Source organism: Eublepharis macularius, chromosome 5, assembly GCF_028583425.1.
Source record: "Eublepharis macularius isolate TG4126 chromosome 5, MPM_Emac_v1.0, whole genome shotgun sequence".
Lineage (NCBI taxonomy): Eukaryota > Metazoa > Chordata > Lepidosauria > Squamata > Eublepharidae > Eublepharis > Eublepharis macularius.
In genome coordinates, this window is record NC_072794.1 from 4,040,517 (window position 1) to 4,058,707 (window position 18,191).

Consider the following 18,191-nt stretch of genomic DNA (forward strand, 5'->3'; position numbering starts at 1 on the left):
AGCTTATGACCAATCAAATAAACTTACTACCATTACTAGACTGTACAAGCATTTTTCCAGAATTAGCAACCTATGGGGCACAGCCTCCTGCTACACACAGGTCAGCAAATCTGTCTTCCACATCTTTAGAACTGAACAGCTATCTTCTTTCTAAAGACAGAAAAGTAAGTTCAAAGACTGTCACCAGGCAGAGGGTGACAAAGTGCCACAGCACCCTTGCAATCTGATAAAATTGGACATGCGGAATTTTCATGGGAAAAGAGTTGTGGGAACAGTAACTGAAGCTGTGGTTCTTTTGATTAAAAATAAATTATTATTGCTTGTACGGATATAAATTTCTGGTGCTTGGAACTTGAAATGCAGGATTAGCATTTTAAGAGAAATTCCTCAATCAAAAATATCCAGTCTCTGGTCTGCAGGCAGGCAGAGGGGAGAAAGAAGCTGCCGCACATTTGTTTCCTAGGTAGTTGTTTGCTTTTATTTTTTCCTGAGAAGTCTGTACCCAACTTGGAGAGGCTTTTGGAACTCACTGCTTTGCATTTATGCTATCTGCTTCCAGTTCAGTGGGTGCGATATTTCAGTAGCGCATGTCTGTGTCCCACCCCCACCTTGAAGTATCTGTTGGGATTGGGGACGGAAGATGGTTCTTTTAGCCCACAGAACAGACCTTTACTGCTCATACTCACAATAATACAGGCCTAATACCTACCAGATTTTTATCCTACCCTTCCTCCAAGGAGCTCAGGACAGGGCACACATGCCTTTCCCCCTTGTCCACTTTATGGACCTTGTGAGACTAAGCAGGAAGAGTGGGACTGATCCACGAGCACCCAATGAGCTTTGTGGCAGAGTGGAGATTTGAACTTAGGTCTCCACAATACCACTCTTTCATTCAGAAAGCCAGTGTGGTGTAACGGTTAGACAGTCAAAGGAGGATATGGGACGTCTGCTCTGCCACAGTGTTCTTGGTCCAGATCCTGTCTCTCAGCCTAACCTTCCTCATTGGGTTGTGGACGTGATGATAAAATGGAGGCAAGGAAGATGATGTCTGGGTCCCTGTTGGGGTCAAAGGGCAGGGCATAGACAGGTAGGCCCTTTCTGTCTATGGATTTGCGAACTGCGATTTCATTTATTCACGGCATGATCGTGTGATACAGCCTCCAGCCTGTTTTTATTCCCATCATTGTAATCGCGACACTGTGATATTATGAGGGAAATGTGGTTGTATCCATGGGTTTGCCATTTGCAGGCACCCCAGAATCACACCTTCCCCATGAATGGCAACAGGTCTTCGATAAATACAGGGGGGAGATCCATCCCAAACAAAGTCCTGTTGTTACAAGGGGCCAGAGGCCACCCGCTCGCTCCTGTCTCCGAAGACCTTCAGCGAGGGACAGCTCCCCCATCACCCGCGAGGGAAGTTTCTCCCCGCATTCTCCTGAAACCTTCTCTCCTTTGAGAAGCGGCGGGATCTGGCCCGGCCCTCGCAAGCAGCAGCAGAGAACATCCTCAGCCCTCTTCTGCACCACAGCCTGGCGGCGATCGGAAGAGCCCAGGCGCATCTCCCCACACCCGCCTCGCCTCGCCTCCTCTCCCCTCCCTCCGGCCCAGGCCTCGTTCTCCAGGCCCCCCGCCGCCTTCCTCCGAACCCTTCCCCTCCTGTCCCCCTCCAAGACCGCCAACCGGAGCTGCTGCCCAGGAACGGAGCTCCGTCCCGCCGCACCTTCCCACGTTTCTTCTGACCTGGAAACGCGACGCGAGCGCTGAGCAGCGCCAGAAGGGGCGCGGGCAGCTCAGCCCCCGGGGAAGCCGCGGGAGACAAGCGCCGCTCGCCCAAAGGCCCCAGCGGGCCCTCGCGAGCCTCCGAGGGCCGCGCCAGCCAGCGCCAGCCCCCCCGCAGCCTAGCTGACCGGGAAGACCGACGGGCCGGCAGCGGCGAGGCCTTCCCAGCTCCGTGCCGAGCCCGAGCCGCGGCCCTCCCGCTTCGGGGACACGCGAGCCCCGCGGAAGGCGCCCCGCCCCCTCGCCCGCCACGGACACCGGGAAGGCTGCCGGGCGAGGCCCGCACAGTCCCCGCGGGGCCCCAGCGCAGCCCGCCTGCACCGCTCCGGCCGGGGAAGCGCCAGGCCTGGCCGCGCAGGAGCCCCGCAGTTGTACACGGGGCGGGGGCCGCGGCCTCGAAGCCCCAGCCCGCACGAGGCCGCCCGGGCACCCGCGGCGCCCCTCCGCCCTCCCTGCGAGGTGGGCCAGGCGGAGCGAAGGCCGAGCCAAGGTCACCCCAACGCCACTCAGGCAGCCGAACGCCCGCCCGCCTCGCCCCGCTCACCCTCGGCCCGGCTCCAGGCGCCCCAGCCGGCCAGCGCCCAGGCCAGGGCCAGAGTCAGCGCCGGCCCCGACCACCGCCCAGGCCCCATGGCGCCGGGCACCCGCCGGCCGCTTCTCCTCGTCGCCAGGCGCTCCTCCCGCCGCCGCTCCGGCAGCCCCGCCGAGCCCCTCGCGCCGCGCCGCCCGAGCCGTCAACAAGCAGCGCCCGAGGAAGGCGGCGGAGCGGAGCGAGAGGGGAGGGGCGGGGAGGCCGAGCGGAGGGCAGGCCCGGCCCAGCCGGAGGGGAGGGGAGGGGAGCGGGCCGCCCGGACCAGCACCCTCGGCCCGGCCCTGCGTGCGCCTGAGCCCGCAAAAGCCCGTGAGGCGAGCCCGCGCCGCCCGCCACGCACGAGCCCGCGAGCGACTCAGCGGGAGGCCGTTTGCGGGGCTCCGGCCCGTCCAGGCGCCCGGAGGAGCTGCTGGAGGCGGGTTCTGCCGTAGAGCCCCGGGCCAGGGGCGCTCGGGGCTCCGGTTTTGTTCTGCCACGACAGACCCGGGACTGAGAACGGGCCCCCTTGCGGGGGGTTCACCCAAGTCCTGTGCGGGGAATGGGTGGAAAGCAGGTGACCTTATATAGGAGTGCAGCACTCCGGCAGGGGAAAAGCGCCGCCGCGGCCGGCCCAGCCACTCGCTTGAAACGGAGCTGGCTGTTGGCGCGTATTTATAGCTTTTGTAAACTCACATTCGATGACTCCGTCTCCCATTGAGTGCCAAGGACCGCTGGAAAGAGGGCTTTTAATATAAACAATGCTCATACTTTTATGAGAACTGTAATCACATTTCATATTTGTATAATTAAAAAATTCTAAAAGGAAGTGCTAAACTAAAACAGCTGAGAGGAAGGCCACCTAGCGCAGTTGGCTCTAAAGACATCCCTGCAATGCAATACTGCTAGGAGGAAACAAAAACCAAGTGTGCCTTCCAAAGAGCCTCACACCTGGGAGCCCAACAAGCCAGACCAGGCCATCCAATGAGCCGCACCAGCTGCGGAGAACGAGCCTAGCCTGGTGCAATCGAAACGGCCAAGTTCAGCTGTCAAGCAAAGGTTGCAAACTCTTCAGTTTCAAGTGGGTAGCCCTGCTGGTCTGCAGTCGAAGAGAAAAATTCAAATCCAGGAGCACCTTAAAGAGAAGGGAGCCTTGACTCTCAAAAGCTTATACCCTGGGAAATCTTGTCAGTCTTTAAGGTGCGATAGGACTCAGGCTTGACTGCAAAAGCAGACTGTCCCAGCTGAGAGTTTAAATCCCCACTTGGTGCTACAAGATAACTTGGAAGGCCCTAAGGATCTCAGCAGATATGCACTAAGCCACCACAGGAGCGGGGGACCCCCGCATGCTTTTACAGAGGCAGTGTCGAGATCAAAGGGCTGTTGGTTCTGCGGGCATCCTCCCACCCTGCCAGAAGGGCACCAGCCAGGGCTGTTCTAAAGACAGCAAAGTGCTGGCAGGACCAAAACCAGCCCTTCTTCCAGGTAACCCCGTAAGAGCTTGAGCACGCAACAGCTAGCCCAAACCAGGTAGGTAGCCTTCTCAGCAGCCCCACTAAACGCCCCGGGCTGAGGCAAGCCAGTCCCGGTGCATGTGTAGAGTTGGGCTTCTGCACGGATCTCTCTCCAAGTCAGACTACTTAACAGGAGGGTGGTGTGACCGAGTCACCACCAAAAACCAGAAGAAGGTATCTGAAGAAGGGAGCTCTGACTCTCAAAAGCTCATAGCCTGGAAATCCCATTGGTCTGTAAGGTGCCACTAGACTCGTCTCGAATCCTGCTGTTCTACTGCAGACAACACAGCTCCCCCAAACCTCTGAGCCTTTAGCAATGCTCCTGGACTGTGTCACAGCAGCCTTAGCCAGGGGAAGCTCATTTCACAAGTTCTGGCTTCAGAGCCAGAAAGCTGAGGCCAGACCAACAACAGGCTCCTCCACAGCTTGCAGATGAATACTGCCACGGCAGATGCATCCTGAAGAACTAGGAAGGGCTGCCTAGTCCCACCAGGGGATGCCTTCAAAGAATGTGGTTTCCACAGGATGTACAAAAGGAACGGGATCCAATGAACAGGGCCCCTCTGACGCGAACGCCCTTGAGAGCCACCCATGAGGCTCCACCAAGCTCCCTCTATTTTTTAAAAATATATGCCACCTCTCCAGAGACCAGGTTTTTTAAAAAAGGTAGTCAGTCCCCTGTGCAAGCACCGAGTCATTACTGACCCATGGGGGGGGGGGGAGTAATCTAACAGTAAAATCTAACAATCTAAAACAGTAAAATCACAAAAAGCAATGCAAGATGTGTCAATTTTAAAGCAAGTAATAAAGAAGAAGAGAGACTGTTAGGCTCTTGCACCCTAAAATAGTATTCAGGCAAGCTATAAAAACAGCTTTAAAAAGATGGAACCCTTTCCATAAAAAAATCTGAAATGTTCTGGCCTGTTCTCTCTCTCCCTCCCCCGCCCCAAGACAGTAAACTAGGCACCAGGCAGGCCTCAAGGAGGACATTCAGAAGGTGACACCCCAACACGAAGAAAGCCCTTTTGTGTCTCATCACCAGTCACCTTACCTCTGCAGGTGAGGGCTTAAGGAGCAGGACTTGGGAGAAGAGTCTTACGAGGTGAGATTCCTATATTGGAACTCTGGCTATGCTGAAAAGGCAAAGTTTTTATGTATGTGTGCAAAAGGAGTACACCCCAGTGAAAACGTCCGCATTATGGAGGGGATTCACTCTGCCAGTAGCCTTGCTTTCTTGACAGCTGAACTAGCCAACCACCGTTGACTGCTCCAAGCCACAAGAGATGTCAAGTGGGGTGCTGGGGCAAAGACTGAGGGAAAGCACAGCTAGCCCCAGATTTTTACACACACATGAACACCACACACACACAGGGCCAAAAGAGTTACCCAAGGGACTGACTTGCTTTCAGCACTGTTCAGACATTCTGGAAGATTTGCCCCAGAAGGAGAATTTCAAGGATTATTAGTCTGCCGCTTACAGAAAGTCACATTTGCATGATCAGAAACCAAAAGAACCATGAGCACGGATACCCCATGTGCCACCACCATGCCAAACACGTACGTACAATAACATGGATGAACATTTGACAGAGATGCTTTAGGCTGATCTTGGTCTAGATGGTCTATATGGACCCTTCCAACTCTTGTGATTCTATAAACCTATTCAGTATATAACTATAACCATGGCTGCATCCACGTGATTTCCCAGGCCCTTTATTTCTATCCCGGGCTGGCTTGCAGCTCACCCCTCTTTCCTGGCCTCCTGGTGGTGGGTGTTTTAAAATGGAAACCAACTGTCAGCCAAACAATGGGAGGGGGGGGGGTCCTGTGACTCAGAGCATACAGAAGATCCGAGGTTCAATCTCCAGTGAAAAGAATCAGGTAGGAAGTGATCTGAAAGACCCTGACCCAGTAGACCTGCTACTGTACTGACCTTGATGGACTGAGGATCGGAACAGCTTCATGTGCTCAGTTTCCTGGAACATGGAGGGGGGGGGGGCACATTGGGGAATGGTGTTCAAAACAGCCACAAGTGTCACGGCAGGAAAATCCGGGCAGCAGAGAAAATCTGGAGGACCAGAAGACATCTCAAGAGCACCTCTGAAATGAACTGTTGCGTTTGTGTATCTTTGGCATTTTGTGGTCTGAAGCCAGCTTGACTAAGTTCTATGCCAGTCAGCTCGAAACTCAGCCCAGCCATACTAGCCAAACTTGCTGAGAAATCTGCCCTGCCAATATCACAGCAGGGACGTTGGTTTTGCAGTGCACTTTACAGCTGCTGCCCCCCATATGGCCTTTGGTGCAAACCAGGCCTCCCTGGGACTCAAATCTTTGATGACTTCCCACAGAGGCCAGCCTAGCTATTTTTTCCTTCAGCCATCTCCTCTGTAACAAATGACACCATTAGCACTCTCTAAAGTCTCTGTTTAGGCAAACAACAATTAGAACGTACGCATGAAAATGATTCATCCCCCCCTCTGAATGGTCCCATGAGGTGGGTCAGGCAGGCGGCAACTTCCTTGCCAGCCCTTCACCTAACACCACAAACAAGCCTTTTCCTTCGGTTCAGGAGCCCCTCCCAGAGGACAGCGGCATCTTATCCAGACAAGGATAAAAGAGGTTTCCTTTCTTTCACTGATTTAACACCTTTAATGCAAGATGGAAGACATCTAGTCCTATGCTAGATGCCTGAAATCACTTGCTGTTGCATCTAGCTATAGCCTCAAAGCCTGCCACCCAAAATGCCCCCAATTAAATTCATTGCTCTCCCTTGCTTGCTGCTGCAGACATTCAGTGCAAAAAGAGGATCGTTTGCCATTCTGACCACACAGTGACACCAAAAGATGGTATAAACCTGGCAAGAAAGCAAAACCTAGTTCAAATACTTATAAATGCCTTGCCCAGTTGTGCAGCTCTGATGGTACAAATATACTGCAAGGAATTAATTTTATTTTTAAACGCAATTTTGCACAGTGCACCAAACAAGAATCTTTACCTGCATGGAGAGAGGGGTACTCTCTCACAAAGGCAGGGCTGGTCTCCCGATTTTGCTGGCACCCTGGGCTTGCTTCTCTCCCCCCCTCCCCTGCCACAAATCTAGGGCGATCTCCTGGTGGCCCTTGGCAACTGTTCCCTCAGTCCTGATAGTTTTGTCTATCACAAGCATACTTCAAGAGCCTTCGGACATGACCCTTCCGTACTCCACTGGATGCCAGGCACATTCGGGCTCTGAGAATGCAGACAAACCTTTTCCCTTCCTTCCAGACTGGGTCACACATTGGGAAAGGGCATGCTGGACGGAGATCTTGAACCATTATATGTGAAAGACGGACTTCCTAGTATCACTTTACAGTTGATTTAGGATGTATCAGATCCTCCATGTGGTGATGGAAGTGGGGAGGGGCACAGATCAGGACAGAGGTCACCTGACACACCAAACCTGATCCATCAAAACAGCCTCTTAAAGGCCAGCATGGTCCTGGGAACAGGGAGAAGCTGTCCTGAGAACCAGATCCCCCCCCCCCCGCCCCCGCGACATGAGTTGACTGGCTGGCCTTGAGGGCATTCGAGGTGCCTCCTAAACCAAGAACACTCTGCTGTCCTCTATGGCTGGATGTTTGACAGGGGTGGGGTGGGGCAATGAGAGCCCCCCCCCCGATCTGCTGCGCAGGAGTGGCAGGCAAGATGGGGCCTGACCGTCCAACCCTTTCAGTGGCAGGGGAGTGTCCTGGCTGCCCTCCCTCCAAGTCTCTCCACTCAGACCCATTTACCACAAATATTTTCTCTAGCCCATCTACAGTACTCTCCCTCTGGCACCTGAGAGCTCCTGGGAAACCCATTAAAACTTTCCTATCAGGGCATGAGATAGCCCACTGCGATCCTGGCCATGGGCCCCCCCAAATCCCGCCCCCCAAGCAGCTGAGCTGAAGTAGATCACGCCGCAGCAGTTAAGTTAGTAGACATGCTATCATGAGTCAATTCTGCCCTATTCTACAGTCAGCTGATCAGTTAGGCTCAGGCACTCGGTCAGAAAACAACGGTTCGTTTGCCAGGTGCCAAAGCTGGAGAGAGGCATCCCTGCTGCTCTTGGCTGCTGCATGAGGCAGGAAGGCGAGGCACTGACCCCTGGAGGGGATCGCCTCCCTTGCAGCCTGCTCTCTCTATACAGCACAGGCCAAGTGCCTGTGGGTCAGGAGGAGGGTTGTGCGCGTGTGTTGCTTTCTACAGATCATTAACCACACGATGGGCCCTGGGCCTCCAAGGTTACTGCGAAGGGGGAGGAGCTAACACAAACATCAGCAAACGCTGGCTTCAGGACAGGGAAGCAATCTTTTCCAATTTAACCAAACATTAACTCTGCACTCCACAACAGTTCAGCTGGAGTTCTCTGTGGCTGCCTGACCCAGCTGCAAGGAGCCCTCCCAGTTGCATCCATGCACACGTGGCGGGGAGGGGAGGGAGGGGAGGAGCAGCTTCTGGGGAAAGCCTGCCTCCCCACTTCGGCAGCCAGGCTGCAGCACGAAGGGCAGCTTTCTTGAGCACCGGCAGAAGTCTCCCCTCTCACCAACAGATGCTGACAAAAGAAAACAAGACGTCGTGGGGGGAGGAGAGCACGTGTAATCAGCCACCAAGCTCATATTTTCCTCTCCTCCCCGCCCCCCCCCCCCATGCCCTGTGAGGTAGGTTAAACGTTGAGCATGTAAGTGGCCCAAGATCACCCAGCAAGCGTCCATGGCAGAGCAATCAAACCTGGTTCTCCCAGACCCAAGCCTGACATACTCAACATGACACCCCGCTGGCTCTCAAACTCTCCTTGAGCGCCAACCCTTCCTGTGCCTCTGACCCTTCCCTCTAAATACTCAGGTGGTGAGAGGAATACTTAACAACTTTTCTTTCAGCCAATGAAAAGTAGCTCTCTTTTTTTTGTTAAACTGCTTCGCTCAGTCCTCAAGATTTCCAAAAAGCTTTCATTGACTTTCAGATTAATCCTGTGTCACGCTGTCGGCGATTTGACCAGCACTAGCTAGGTCTAGATGAGAGCAGCTCCAGTCCAAGCTGCCAGGTTAACTGTGACCAGAGGGGCATTCAAGGGGCACACGCAGAATCAGCAGCCACGAAACTCTGCCAATGCAGCACCTGATCCAGAAAGGAGCAACTTCAGGGGCCTGATGGCCATTCTGAGTTGTTAAGGGGATTGTGTCGGGTGCTGGTTCTCCCCGTTTCCAGGGCTGGCACTGGCAAGATCCAGCTTTCAGACCCAGGGGGTGGCAGCCCTAATCTCTCTGCCTGCGCAACTGTAGCTATGCTCTCAAACAAAAAGGGGAGAGATGAAGCAGGGGGCTGCCCTCCCCTGGACTAAAAAAAAAGACTTCTGTTGGAGGTTTCAGAGATGGCAAAGCAAAAAACCCACCGACAGAGTTGCTGAAAATGAAGCCTCACAGGCCCCGTCCTGTTGTCAACAACAAAAAATTTGCACCAACCGTCAAACAAGGCAAAAGAAGCCCATCTCTGCATATAGTTTATTCTGCTATTCATCACAAATGGGAAATAAAGTGTGTGTTATGATTCCTCAGGGATATTTCTTTACGTACACTGCAGAGTATTTATTTTGTTTAGATTTTACAGGTTTTTAAATGCTATTTTACCTCACTTTCCCCCTTCCACCGTTTTGGTTTGTTTTTCAAAAGAGACAAAATGACACCTCCATTAGGTCTCCCTGCCCACCCCCAAACTCCCTCTGACAGGCCTCATTCATACAAGTAGCAGATGACATGCCCACCCCAGGCATGGGCTGTACCACTTCAGGTTGCAGGCAGAGCTAATGGGGCTGCAGGCTCTTCTACACAGAAGCATTTCTTTTGTATAGAAAACAAGAATGCTAGGAAGAAGAGCCCTAGCCTAGACTGACTGAGCTATTTTTCCACATGAGGAAAATTGTTTTTCTACAAAGCAGTGTTCCACTGGCAGAGCTGTCACCCTGCCTCCCCATCTGAGGTGGCCGGGACACTCACTAGCACAGCACCCCATCCCATCGGCAAGCAGGCTGGACCCAAAACTAGCGCACACAACCAGCTACCAAAGTTCTTCTTTGTCCTTCCCAAGTTAAATGAGTTAAGTTCTGCAGCCTGGATGGAACAAGGCCGCCTTCCTCTGAACATCCAAGGCTTGGACTTTGCAAAGGAAAAGAGCAAAACATACCAGGCTGCCCGTGCTGGAGAACAAGAAGTCACCTTAGTTTTGGGAAGATCCTGATAAACAAGATCATGCTGATGAAAATAAAGCAAACAACAATCAGCATTAGCCACAAAAGCCAGTTGACTGATTTCTTGGCGTGCTGCTCCAGGCGGTCTGATTCGTCCTTCAACTTCTCAAAGTTCTGATCGGCCAGCTTGAGCGAATGAGACAATGTCTAGGAAAAAGAGGGTGAGGCATTGAGGTCTATGGAGGGGGCCAACTGCAAGACACAGCAGCTGCACAATTCTACCAGAGAGCGAAATGCCACGGGGATCCGGGCCGGTAGGAAATTCTGTCAGCACAGGACCTTAGAAGCACTGTGGTGTTCCCTTCTGTAATGTTTTGCCATGTAAATAAGTTTGAGTGTGTTAGTTCTGTGTATTGATGTGGTGATTTTGAATATTAATTACTGTGGTTTTAAATGTACGCCTTTGAAGTAAGAAGGAAGGGGGATGGATGGGTGAGAGACACATGCTGTGATAAAATGACAGCTGTACTGGAGTGTCGGGGGGGTGAACTGCAGTTTTTAGTCAGAGCGCAGGGGGAAACGGTTTGTTCTGTCTGGGTCAGGCAAACCATGTGGAAGCCTGAGCCTAAGTCAGTCTAGTGTTGAGAGAGTCTGTCTTATTCAGTCAATCTGTGTGGAAGTCTGAATGTTCTGCATTGTGAATAAACACAGGGGGCAACGGGGGGGAAAGTCTAGTTCAGTCAGGCAGTCCGAGATTGAGAATGTGTGTCTGGGTGGGCGAGAGGAGAGAATTATTCTGTGAGTGAAGAAGTGTATGGAAAATTAGCCTGGGTCTGTGAATAACCATTTAAGGATAAATAAGTATTTTGAAACCACCAAGCTTACGAATTTATTCTGAAACCAATATGCTTATTGGTTTCAATGATCAAGCTTATGTACTTATAAATATATTCTACTTCTGGTTAAGCAAAATGCTTATTTTATCGGGAATAAAGGATCCCTTTTAGATCTCACAGTCACCACCATGCATTGATCATTATGTCATAGTACTATCTATAACAAGCCTTCCTATAATATCAGATAAACAGAACAGATCTAACATGAAAGCCTTTGGTGGCAGTGATCCTTATTTCAAAGGAGCAAAGACAACAGTAGTAGGAAGGGAAAAGCTAAAGGTAGTCAGTCCCCTGTGCAAGCACCGAGTCATTACTGACCCATGGGGGGACGTCGCATCACAACGTTTTCTTGGCCGAATTTTTGTTATGGGGTGGTTTGCCATTGCCTTCCCCAGTCGTCTACACTTTACCCCCAGGAAACTGGGTACTCATTTTACTGACCTTGGAAGGATGGAAGGCTGAGTCAACCTTGAGCCGGCTACCTGAACCTGCCTTCCACTGGGATCGAACTCAGGTCGTTAGCAGAGCTTGGGCTGCAGTACTGCAGCTTACCACTCTGTGCCATGGGGCTCCCTGAACAGTAGTAGGAAGTGGAATGGAATTTCTATGGCTCACTCAGCCTAAGGTCAGGTAAGTCCTTAATTTTTGGAACTCTGAACTGTCAATCTTGTTATTAGGCAACTCTGTGCGTGAGAGACTGGGACCACACATTCTTGCATTCAAAAATAAGTAAGGAAAGAGAGGCCAGTCCCAGAGATACAGAATATATTCTGTCACTGCTCAATAGCTTTGAGGCCAGACTAAATGAGAGATTCTGGAAACTCTGTGAATGAATCTCTTGAACGTTTTTATTGTTAAATAGCAATGTATGGGGGCATGGTACTTTTTACAATTAAAAGCCCACCCCCAGCTCTATTGTGCACCCTGAGGAAAGATAAAGACTGCCTATATGTTGTGATTTTGAGGCATTTGAACACAGTTTAATTAGGAAAAGAAGTTGAATATTTGGGGACTGTAAATGTTTTGCAAGTAATTAAGTTTGAGTATAATATTTTTGCTGGTTACTGTGGGGTTTTTAATATATTTGTTACTGTGGGTTTAAATGCAGGCCTCTGAGGAAAGGAGCGAGGGCTGGGTGGGTGAGTGACGCTTGCTGTGTTCGGACGGTTGCTTCGCTCCTGAGAGAGGGAACTGCAGTTCTTAGTCTGAGTGGATCCAAGGGAAAGTGTTCATTCTAGCCAAGGCAGGCCATCGGTGTGGAGCCTGAAAGAGTCTGTGTGTTTCTAAGAGAGAGTTAACCAGCCAGTGTTGACCTGTAGTAGAAGAGCAAGCATCGGGTCCAGTAACACCTTTGAACCCAAGTCCTATTTAACCAGGAGATTCTGGCCAAGTCAGGCCATCTGCCTTGTGTATATCTCAGAGGAAGCATTTATTCTGTTTAAGCAAGGCAAACTGTGTGGAAAGGCCTGAGTGAATCTCTGTCTGTGTGGAGTGATTGTTCTGTAAGTAAAGATCTGTGTGGGAAATTGGTTTTTGTGACAGGGTTCATGAATACATAACAATTTTTGAAACTATCAAGCTTAAGAGCTAGCCTGAAACTAATACACTTATCAGTACTGTGTTCCCATCAAGCTTATGTACTTATAAATACATTCCACTTTTGTTTAAGCAAGACAGATCCCTTTTTTACCTCACAACCACCTTTACATGCTGACCATTCTGTCGAATTACCATCTATAACAAGCCTTCCTATAATACCAGTTGAATTGAGGAGATCTAAGACAAAAGCTTTTAGTGGCAGCAAAAACCTTCTGGAAACTCTGTAGGAGTCAGGGAGACAACAATATACAGATCACACACAAAGGAGCAAAGTGCCACGGGTGGTGTTAGTGGTGGGATTCAAACTCCAAAGGGAAGGTAAAAAAACTGAGAAAGCTAGAGATCAACTAAAGCTCTGTGTGAGTGAAGAAGAAAGGAAAGAGGCCTTCCTGAGGTAAAAGTTTAAGGTAACATCCGGAGGAGCTGTAATAAAGATCCAAGGCAGGTTAAAGAGAAACGCCACACCTTCCATTTCCTTGTGCTGGGGCTGAGTGCCTTGCCAGGACAGTGCTCACTCAGGGTAGTGCTAGTGCCAGAGAACTACCTGGTTATCTTGTTTAATCACATTCTGAGCCACCAGGGTGTTGTTTTTGAGGTTGCGTGCCAGGTGCAGCATCTCTTCGGCCAGCTTCTCCTGGATGCTGTGGTGGTGCTGCAGTATGGCATCCAGGTCCGCAGCTGACTGCTTCTCGTCTGGCAGGGGGCCCCTGCAGAACACCAAGGAAACGCAAGCTGTCCTTTCATCACAATAAGCAACAGGCTTGTAGCTTAAACCACCCAGTGCTGAATGGGTGTTATTTGAGGTGTCCACCGAGGGATACTTCCAGCCACAGGGGGTGCACTCTAGAGCCAAAGAGCCCTGGGAAGCAGCTCCTACATCTGCCATCATGGCTACCCTCATGCACATTACCCACTTCACCCTTGTGTCTTTCTGAGAATTCTTAGGCCTTGAGCGGCTAGAATAGGTCCTCCACTGCTAGGGAAACCTTCTCAGCAGCCAACAAATCACATCCCTCCTGCTCCCACCAGGCTGATGTCCCTTCTTTGCAAAGGAAGGAAGGCCACTGCCCACCGGAGGGTAACAAGTATTTTTTTACAATTCAGAAGTGTCAATCTGCAAAAAAAAGTAAAAAATAAAAAGTAAAAGTAAAAAAAAAATACTTGTTACCCTCTGGTGGGCAGTGGCCTTCCTTCCTTTGCAGTTCAGTTTGGGGGAGCCCTTCTCCTTGTTTTTTGATATCCCTTCTTTGGCTACTAGTGCAGTCATAGCATGTGTTCCACAGATCTGGCACAGCTGCAAGAGAGCTGAGCCTACCTATATTCAAGTGGGGCACTGACCATCTTGCCACATCACATGCCCTTCTGGTGCTCTCACATGTGCAGCAGTTTGGAGGAGGCAAGGGACAGAAGCAGCATAGGAGCCTCCCCTCCTTGTTGACAGCCCAGTCCCAACAACAGAAGACCCTCCTTCTGTCACAGATATTTGGATTGGAGCACATTATACTCAGCAATACACAGGTATGCTAGTGAACTCTTCTGAACTCTGGATGAATTTTGCTGCAGCTTTTTCTAACTTGTTGTATAACCATACAGGTGTACTTATAAATCTAATCACGTATAGCAAACTGTTACACTTCTCTCCCAAGCCCTCATTTCAGGAGCTCAGGATGTGGTGGGTGAACATAAGGAAGCCCCACTAGATCAGGCCAGGATAGTCTCCCAAGCCCAGCATCCTGTTTCCAACAGATGACAACCAGGTGCCTGTGCAACGCCCATAAGCAAGGCATGCAAGCCAACCCCACCCCCCACCCCCCAGCACATGATACTGGAAGGCCTCTCAATATGGAGGTTTCATTCAGCCTTCATGGCTAACAGTTGTTAGTGGACCATGGATCTGCCCAAACCCCATTTCCTTTTCACTCTACTGACCCACTTTACTGGGAACATATATCACAGTCCAGGCCATCCTATAATATCCCCAATACTCACATGCGCTTCCTCAAGCTGGTTTCTTCCAAATCTGGGAAGTTAAAGAAAACATTGCTGTCAGCAGTTGCCTACCCTCCTGGGCAGGCTGCAGCATACAACAGGAGAGTTGGCGGGACAGAAGCTCTGACCAGGGACCCAGGGTCAGAATGCGAGAAAGGCAGTGGTGAGGCAGTGTATGTGTAGCATGCCCACAAAGTGCTGTGCACATGCAGAAGAAGCACTGAAGGGGGGGGGGCTACCACCACACAGCTATACCCTACCCCAGCTCTAGCTGTTGGAAAGTGAACAAGAAACCCCCCCCCCCTCTGACAGGGTAGTGGGTTTGCTGGCAGGCTGCAGGCAAGGAGCTAGAGAGGGCTTGTCTGTGCATGCTCCAGAACGAGGAACAGTCAGGGCACACTCACCCATTTTGCATGAGAGGTCCTGGGGAGGCAGAAAATAGAAAGGAAGAGAGTGTTCACAGAACCCTTAGAGGTGGCGAGCCAGCATGCTTGTGCCAACCTCCCTGCAACTGCCAGGCACAGAAGCCACACAAAACCTGCCACGTCAGCCCCGGAGGCCCAGCCACTCAATCATCCAACTAAGGTCCCGCCCCCTTCACGAACAGCGCCCCCCCCCCAGCCAGACACCCCCAAAGTTGGGCAAGGCAAGCTGTATCACTGGGGCTCGACTCGAGCCACCCTCAAGGAGTGGGGGGGGGAGTGACTTTCACCTTGGCCAAGTGGCCCCTTAGAAGAGCCCTTCTGGAAATGGGGGTGAAGGTGGCAAGCGGACATACTGTACCAAGCAGCTCGCTCCTCATTTCGCCAGCGTAGCGGGCTTTGGTCTGCAAATGCACCGTCTGGGTGGCTGGGATCCGTTCCTTGGCCGTGGTGGGGGTTCGCCCAGGGGCCAGGAACTGATTGGCAAGTGCCTTTTCAGACGAGGACGACTGGGAAGAAAAAGGACAGAGCCTGAGACCCACCCGAGACACAGCAGGGAGAGCTCAAGAGGAACTCCCTGTGGGCAGCTGCAGGGACAGCGAGATTCTTATCGAGGCCTGGACGCTCCCTGGCCCTTACCAGCTTTTCTGCTTCTAGAAGTCCTTTCAAGAAATCCACCTTGCGAGAATATTCCTTCAGCACTTCTGGGGCCGGCTTGCTGAAAGAGACCATTCCAGAACAAGTCATCACATCAGAAAGACTGGCAGGATGCTCTCTGCTGTCCCTCCAACCCCCATGAAGTCGGCAAAGCCACCCCAGCCAAGAGGAGAGGGGGGGGGCACAAGTCAATAGAGCAGCAGCTCTTGGTAGAGGCCTGATTGGCCTACTGCCCACAGCAGAAGCAGCCATGCCTGCGGCAACAATCTTTTCTGGCGAAAAAGAGAGACATTTGGGGGGGCTCTGCTGTGAAGTTCTCTTAAAGAAGCAAGTCAAGACAACAGTAGATGACGTCAAGGGCTCATCAGAGCTTGTGTCCTTTCCCAGCCTGTGCACCAGCGAGTCTCTCTCACTTTCGGCACTCCCAGAGGCAGGTGATCTGTTTCAAACTGCAAGCCATTTTAGCACAAGCCAGTTTAAAATAACTTTTAGGGCTGTTACTTGTATCACTGTGAGAACTTATGAATGCTGCAGAGTAAAGTCTTGAGTGAGGCTTGTGAGGTCTACATTAGACATAACTCCCCAGAAGATTTTCAGTGCCTTCTCCTTCCCTCACAAGCAACACCATCCAAACCAAACCAAATGTGACATGTTGCCCAGCCAGCATCAGTCCTACCCCTGTCTACTCACCTAGAGTGCTTCTTCAGCTCCAGGAGCATCTCTTCCAAAGCAGCAACATACTGAGGAGAGACACAAGAGAGACAGTTGGTTGCCTGTGACAGAGGCCCTTCTGGTCCACTGCACCCTCCTGTTCCAGGGTGGTGGCAAGGATAAACAAGACCAGGGAGCTTTCCATCGAGGTATGAAAGAACCCCTTCCAAAATCTTGAGTGCTCTTGCATTGCCCGTAAGCAGTGCAAACTTGAGGCCGCTCCTCTTTGAAGAAGAGCCTTCCACCGGTCTTCTTCCCAAGGGGTGCAGGATCAGGACTGCAGCCACCATCTCAGAAAGCTGAAAAAACCCTCCTCAGGTCAGAGAAAACTGGCCGGTCCACCCCCTCCTGGAATTTGATCCACCCAAATGGACAGCAGGCACTTCTGACCACCACATCCCTCTTGGGAAAAGGGTGCCACTCCCACTCAGAACAGGAATCTACACGTCTCCAAGGAAAGAGAAAGGAGGCTGGTGGGCCAAATGCCAGAACGGGAGCCAATAAGGTGAGGCTTGGAATGGCATGAAGGGATGTAAAATCTGTGCTGACTCTGCTCAATACGGCTCAGGGACATGGTCCAGTCCATGGGGAAGGATCCAAGTTCCAAAGCTGGGAACTCCCTTCCACTGCAACACTGCTGCAGCAGAGCACAGCCACTCATTCTAGGCCTGTCTGCTTCGCACCCCTCTCTCTGTGCCTCCCTCACATGGGAAGCTGGTATTGCCCCGAGGCTCACAAAAAGGTAGGAGTGCGTACTGCGGCCTCTGCAGGGCTATGCTGGCTGAACTGAAGAAAGCATCTCAAAGACGAGTATTCAAGAGCCCAGCCCTCAACATCAAGTGTGCCCTGCTGAATCAGAATAAGCAGCTCACTCTTGCGAACCATTCCCTCTTCAGAAGCTGCCTGCCAAAAGCCTACGGGAAGCAGATGAGCAACTCGTAAGGGCAAGTGCCCTCTCCTGTTCCTTCTCCCCAGCATCAGGGGCTGTGCGGGCGGTCCCGCCCTTCAGCAGGCCTCTGAATCGGTCTGGCGTTGTTCTTAAAAAGCCAGTTCAGCTAGCAGCTATTCCCACCCACACTCTGGCAGCAAATTCCACAAGGGCATCAGCTTCTTCAGGCACTCTGGTGCTTGCAGTATGCCTACTCAAAAGTAAGCCTGACTGTGCTTAACACTGCTTCCTTCCAAGAAAGCATGCACAGAACTATACATCTCAGATGCAGCACGGCTGTGGCCTCTCTCAGCACCAAGATCTCTGTTCTTTGAACCAGCTGTTCCGGCACTGATTTAGCCACTGATGGGTCTTTCTTTTTAAGAGCAGATTTCCAGAGGCAAAGGGTAGACACCAGGGCTTTTTTTCTGGGAAAAGAGGTGGTGGAACTCAGTGGGTTGCCCGTGGAGAAAATGGTCACATGGCTGGTGGCCCCGCCCCCTGATCTCCAGACAGAGGGGAGTTGAGATTGCCCGCCATGCGGGCAATCTCAACTCCCCTCTGTCTGGAGATCAGGGGGCGGGGCCACCAGCCATGTGACCATTTTCAAGAGGTTCTGGAACTCCGTTCCACCGCGTTCCAGCTGACAAAAAGCCCTGGTAGACACAAAGGACAAATTCTCCAACCATTCTTCCCAGGTCCCCTGGAGTAATTTGCTAAAACACAAAACAGCAGACTTACTCTGCCATGATAAGCTGTGAGAAGTCAAACAAAGAGGCCCTGGAAGGACCCAGGGCCCACTGGTGGCCAAACCAACCCAGGTACTTCAGGCTCTAGATGTCCAAGCCCAGGAAGAGAAGCTGACATTCCAAAGCCCTATATGTCTTTGCATACAGCTGCCCCTTTCCTGGAGTCAAGCAGAG

General features: G+C 51.7%; 2 protein-coding genes across 2 annotated transcripts in view; both read right to left on the reverse strand.

The window, feature by feature from the left end:
• LOC129330199 (insulin receptor-like) overlaps positions 1 to 2,499 on the reverse strand; it is a 37,115-nt gene extending 34,616 nt beyond the window's left edge. The window contains exon 1 of the mRNA XM_054980193.1: positions 2,327 to 2,499. Coding sequence (XP_054836168.1) covers positions 2,327 to 2,414 — 88 coding nt within the window. The 5' untranslated portion in view covers positions 2,415 to 2,499. The remainder of the gene's footprint in view (positions 1 to 2,326) is intronic.
• Positions 2,500 to 9,371: 6,872 nt separating this feature from the next.
• LOC129330530 (vesicle transport protein USE1-like) lies at positions 9,372 to 16,678 on the reverse strand. The gene is made up of 6 exons (XM_054980589.1): positions 16,320 to 16,678; positions 15,612 to 15,690; positions 15,334 to 15,481; positions 14,551 to 14,581; positions 13,106 to 13,268; positions 9,372 to 10,273 (listed from the first exon to the last, which is right to left on the reverse strand). The coding sequence occupies exons 1-6, from the start codon at positions 16,628 to 16,630 to the stop codon at positions 10,091 to 10,093; spliced, it is 915 nt and encodes a 304-aa protein (XP_054836564.1). The 5' UTR covers positions 16,631 to 16,678; the 3' UTR covers positions 9,372 to 10,090.
• Between the last annotated feature and the right edge of the window lie 1,513 nt (positions 16,679 to 18,191).

What these genes read in the sequence shown, in the direction of transcription:
- LOC129330530 (XM_054980589.1), bottom strand. Translation starts at nt 16,630, where the DNA reads ATGGTGGCTGCAGTCCTGATCCTGCACCCCTTGGGAAGAAGACCGGTG. An exon ending in TTCTAGAAGCAGAAAAGCTG is followed by an intron (nt 15,482 to 15,611) that starts GTAAGGGCCAGG and finishes TTTTCTTCCCAG; the next exon opens with TCGTCCTCGTCTGAAAAGGC. An exon ending in ACCAGCTTGAGGAAGCGCAT is followed by an intron (nt 13,269 to 14,550) that starts GTGAGTATTGGG and finishes GGTGTTCTGCAG; the next exon opens with GGGCCCCCTGCCAGACGAGA.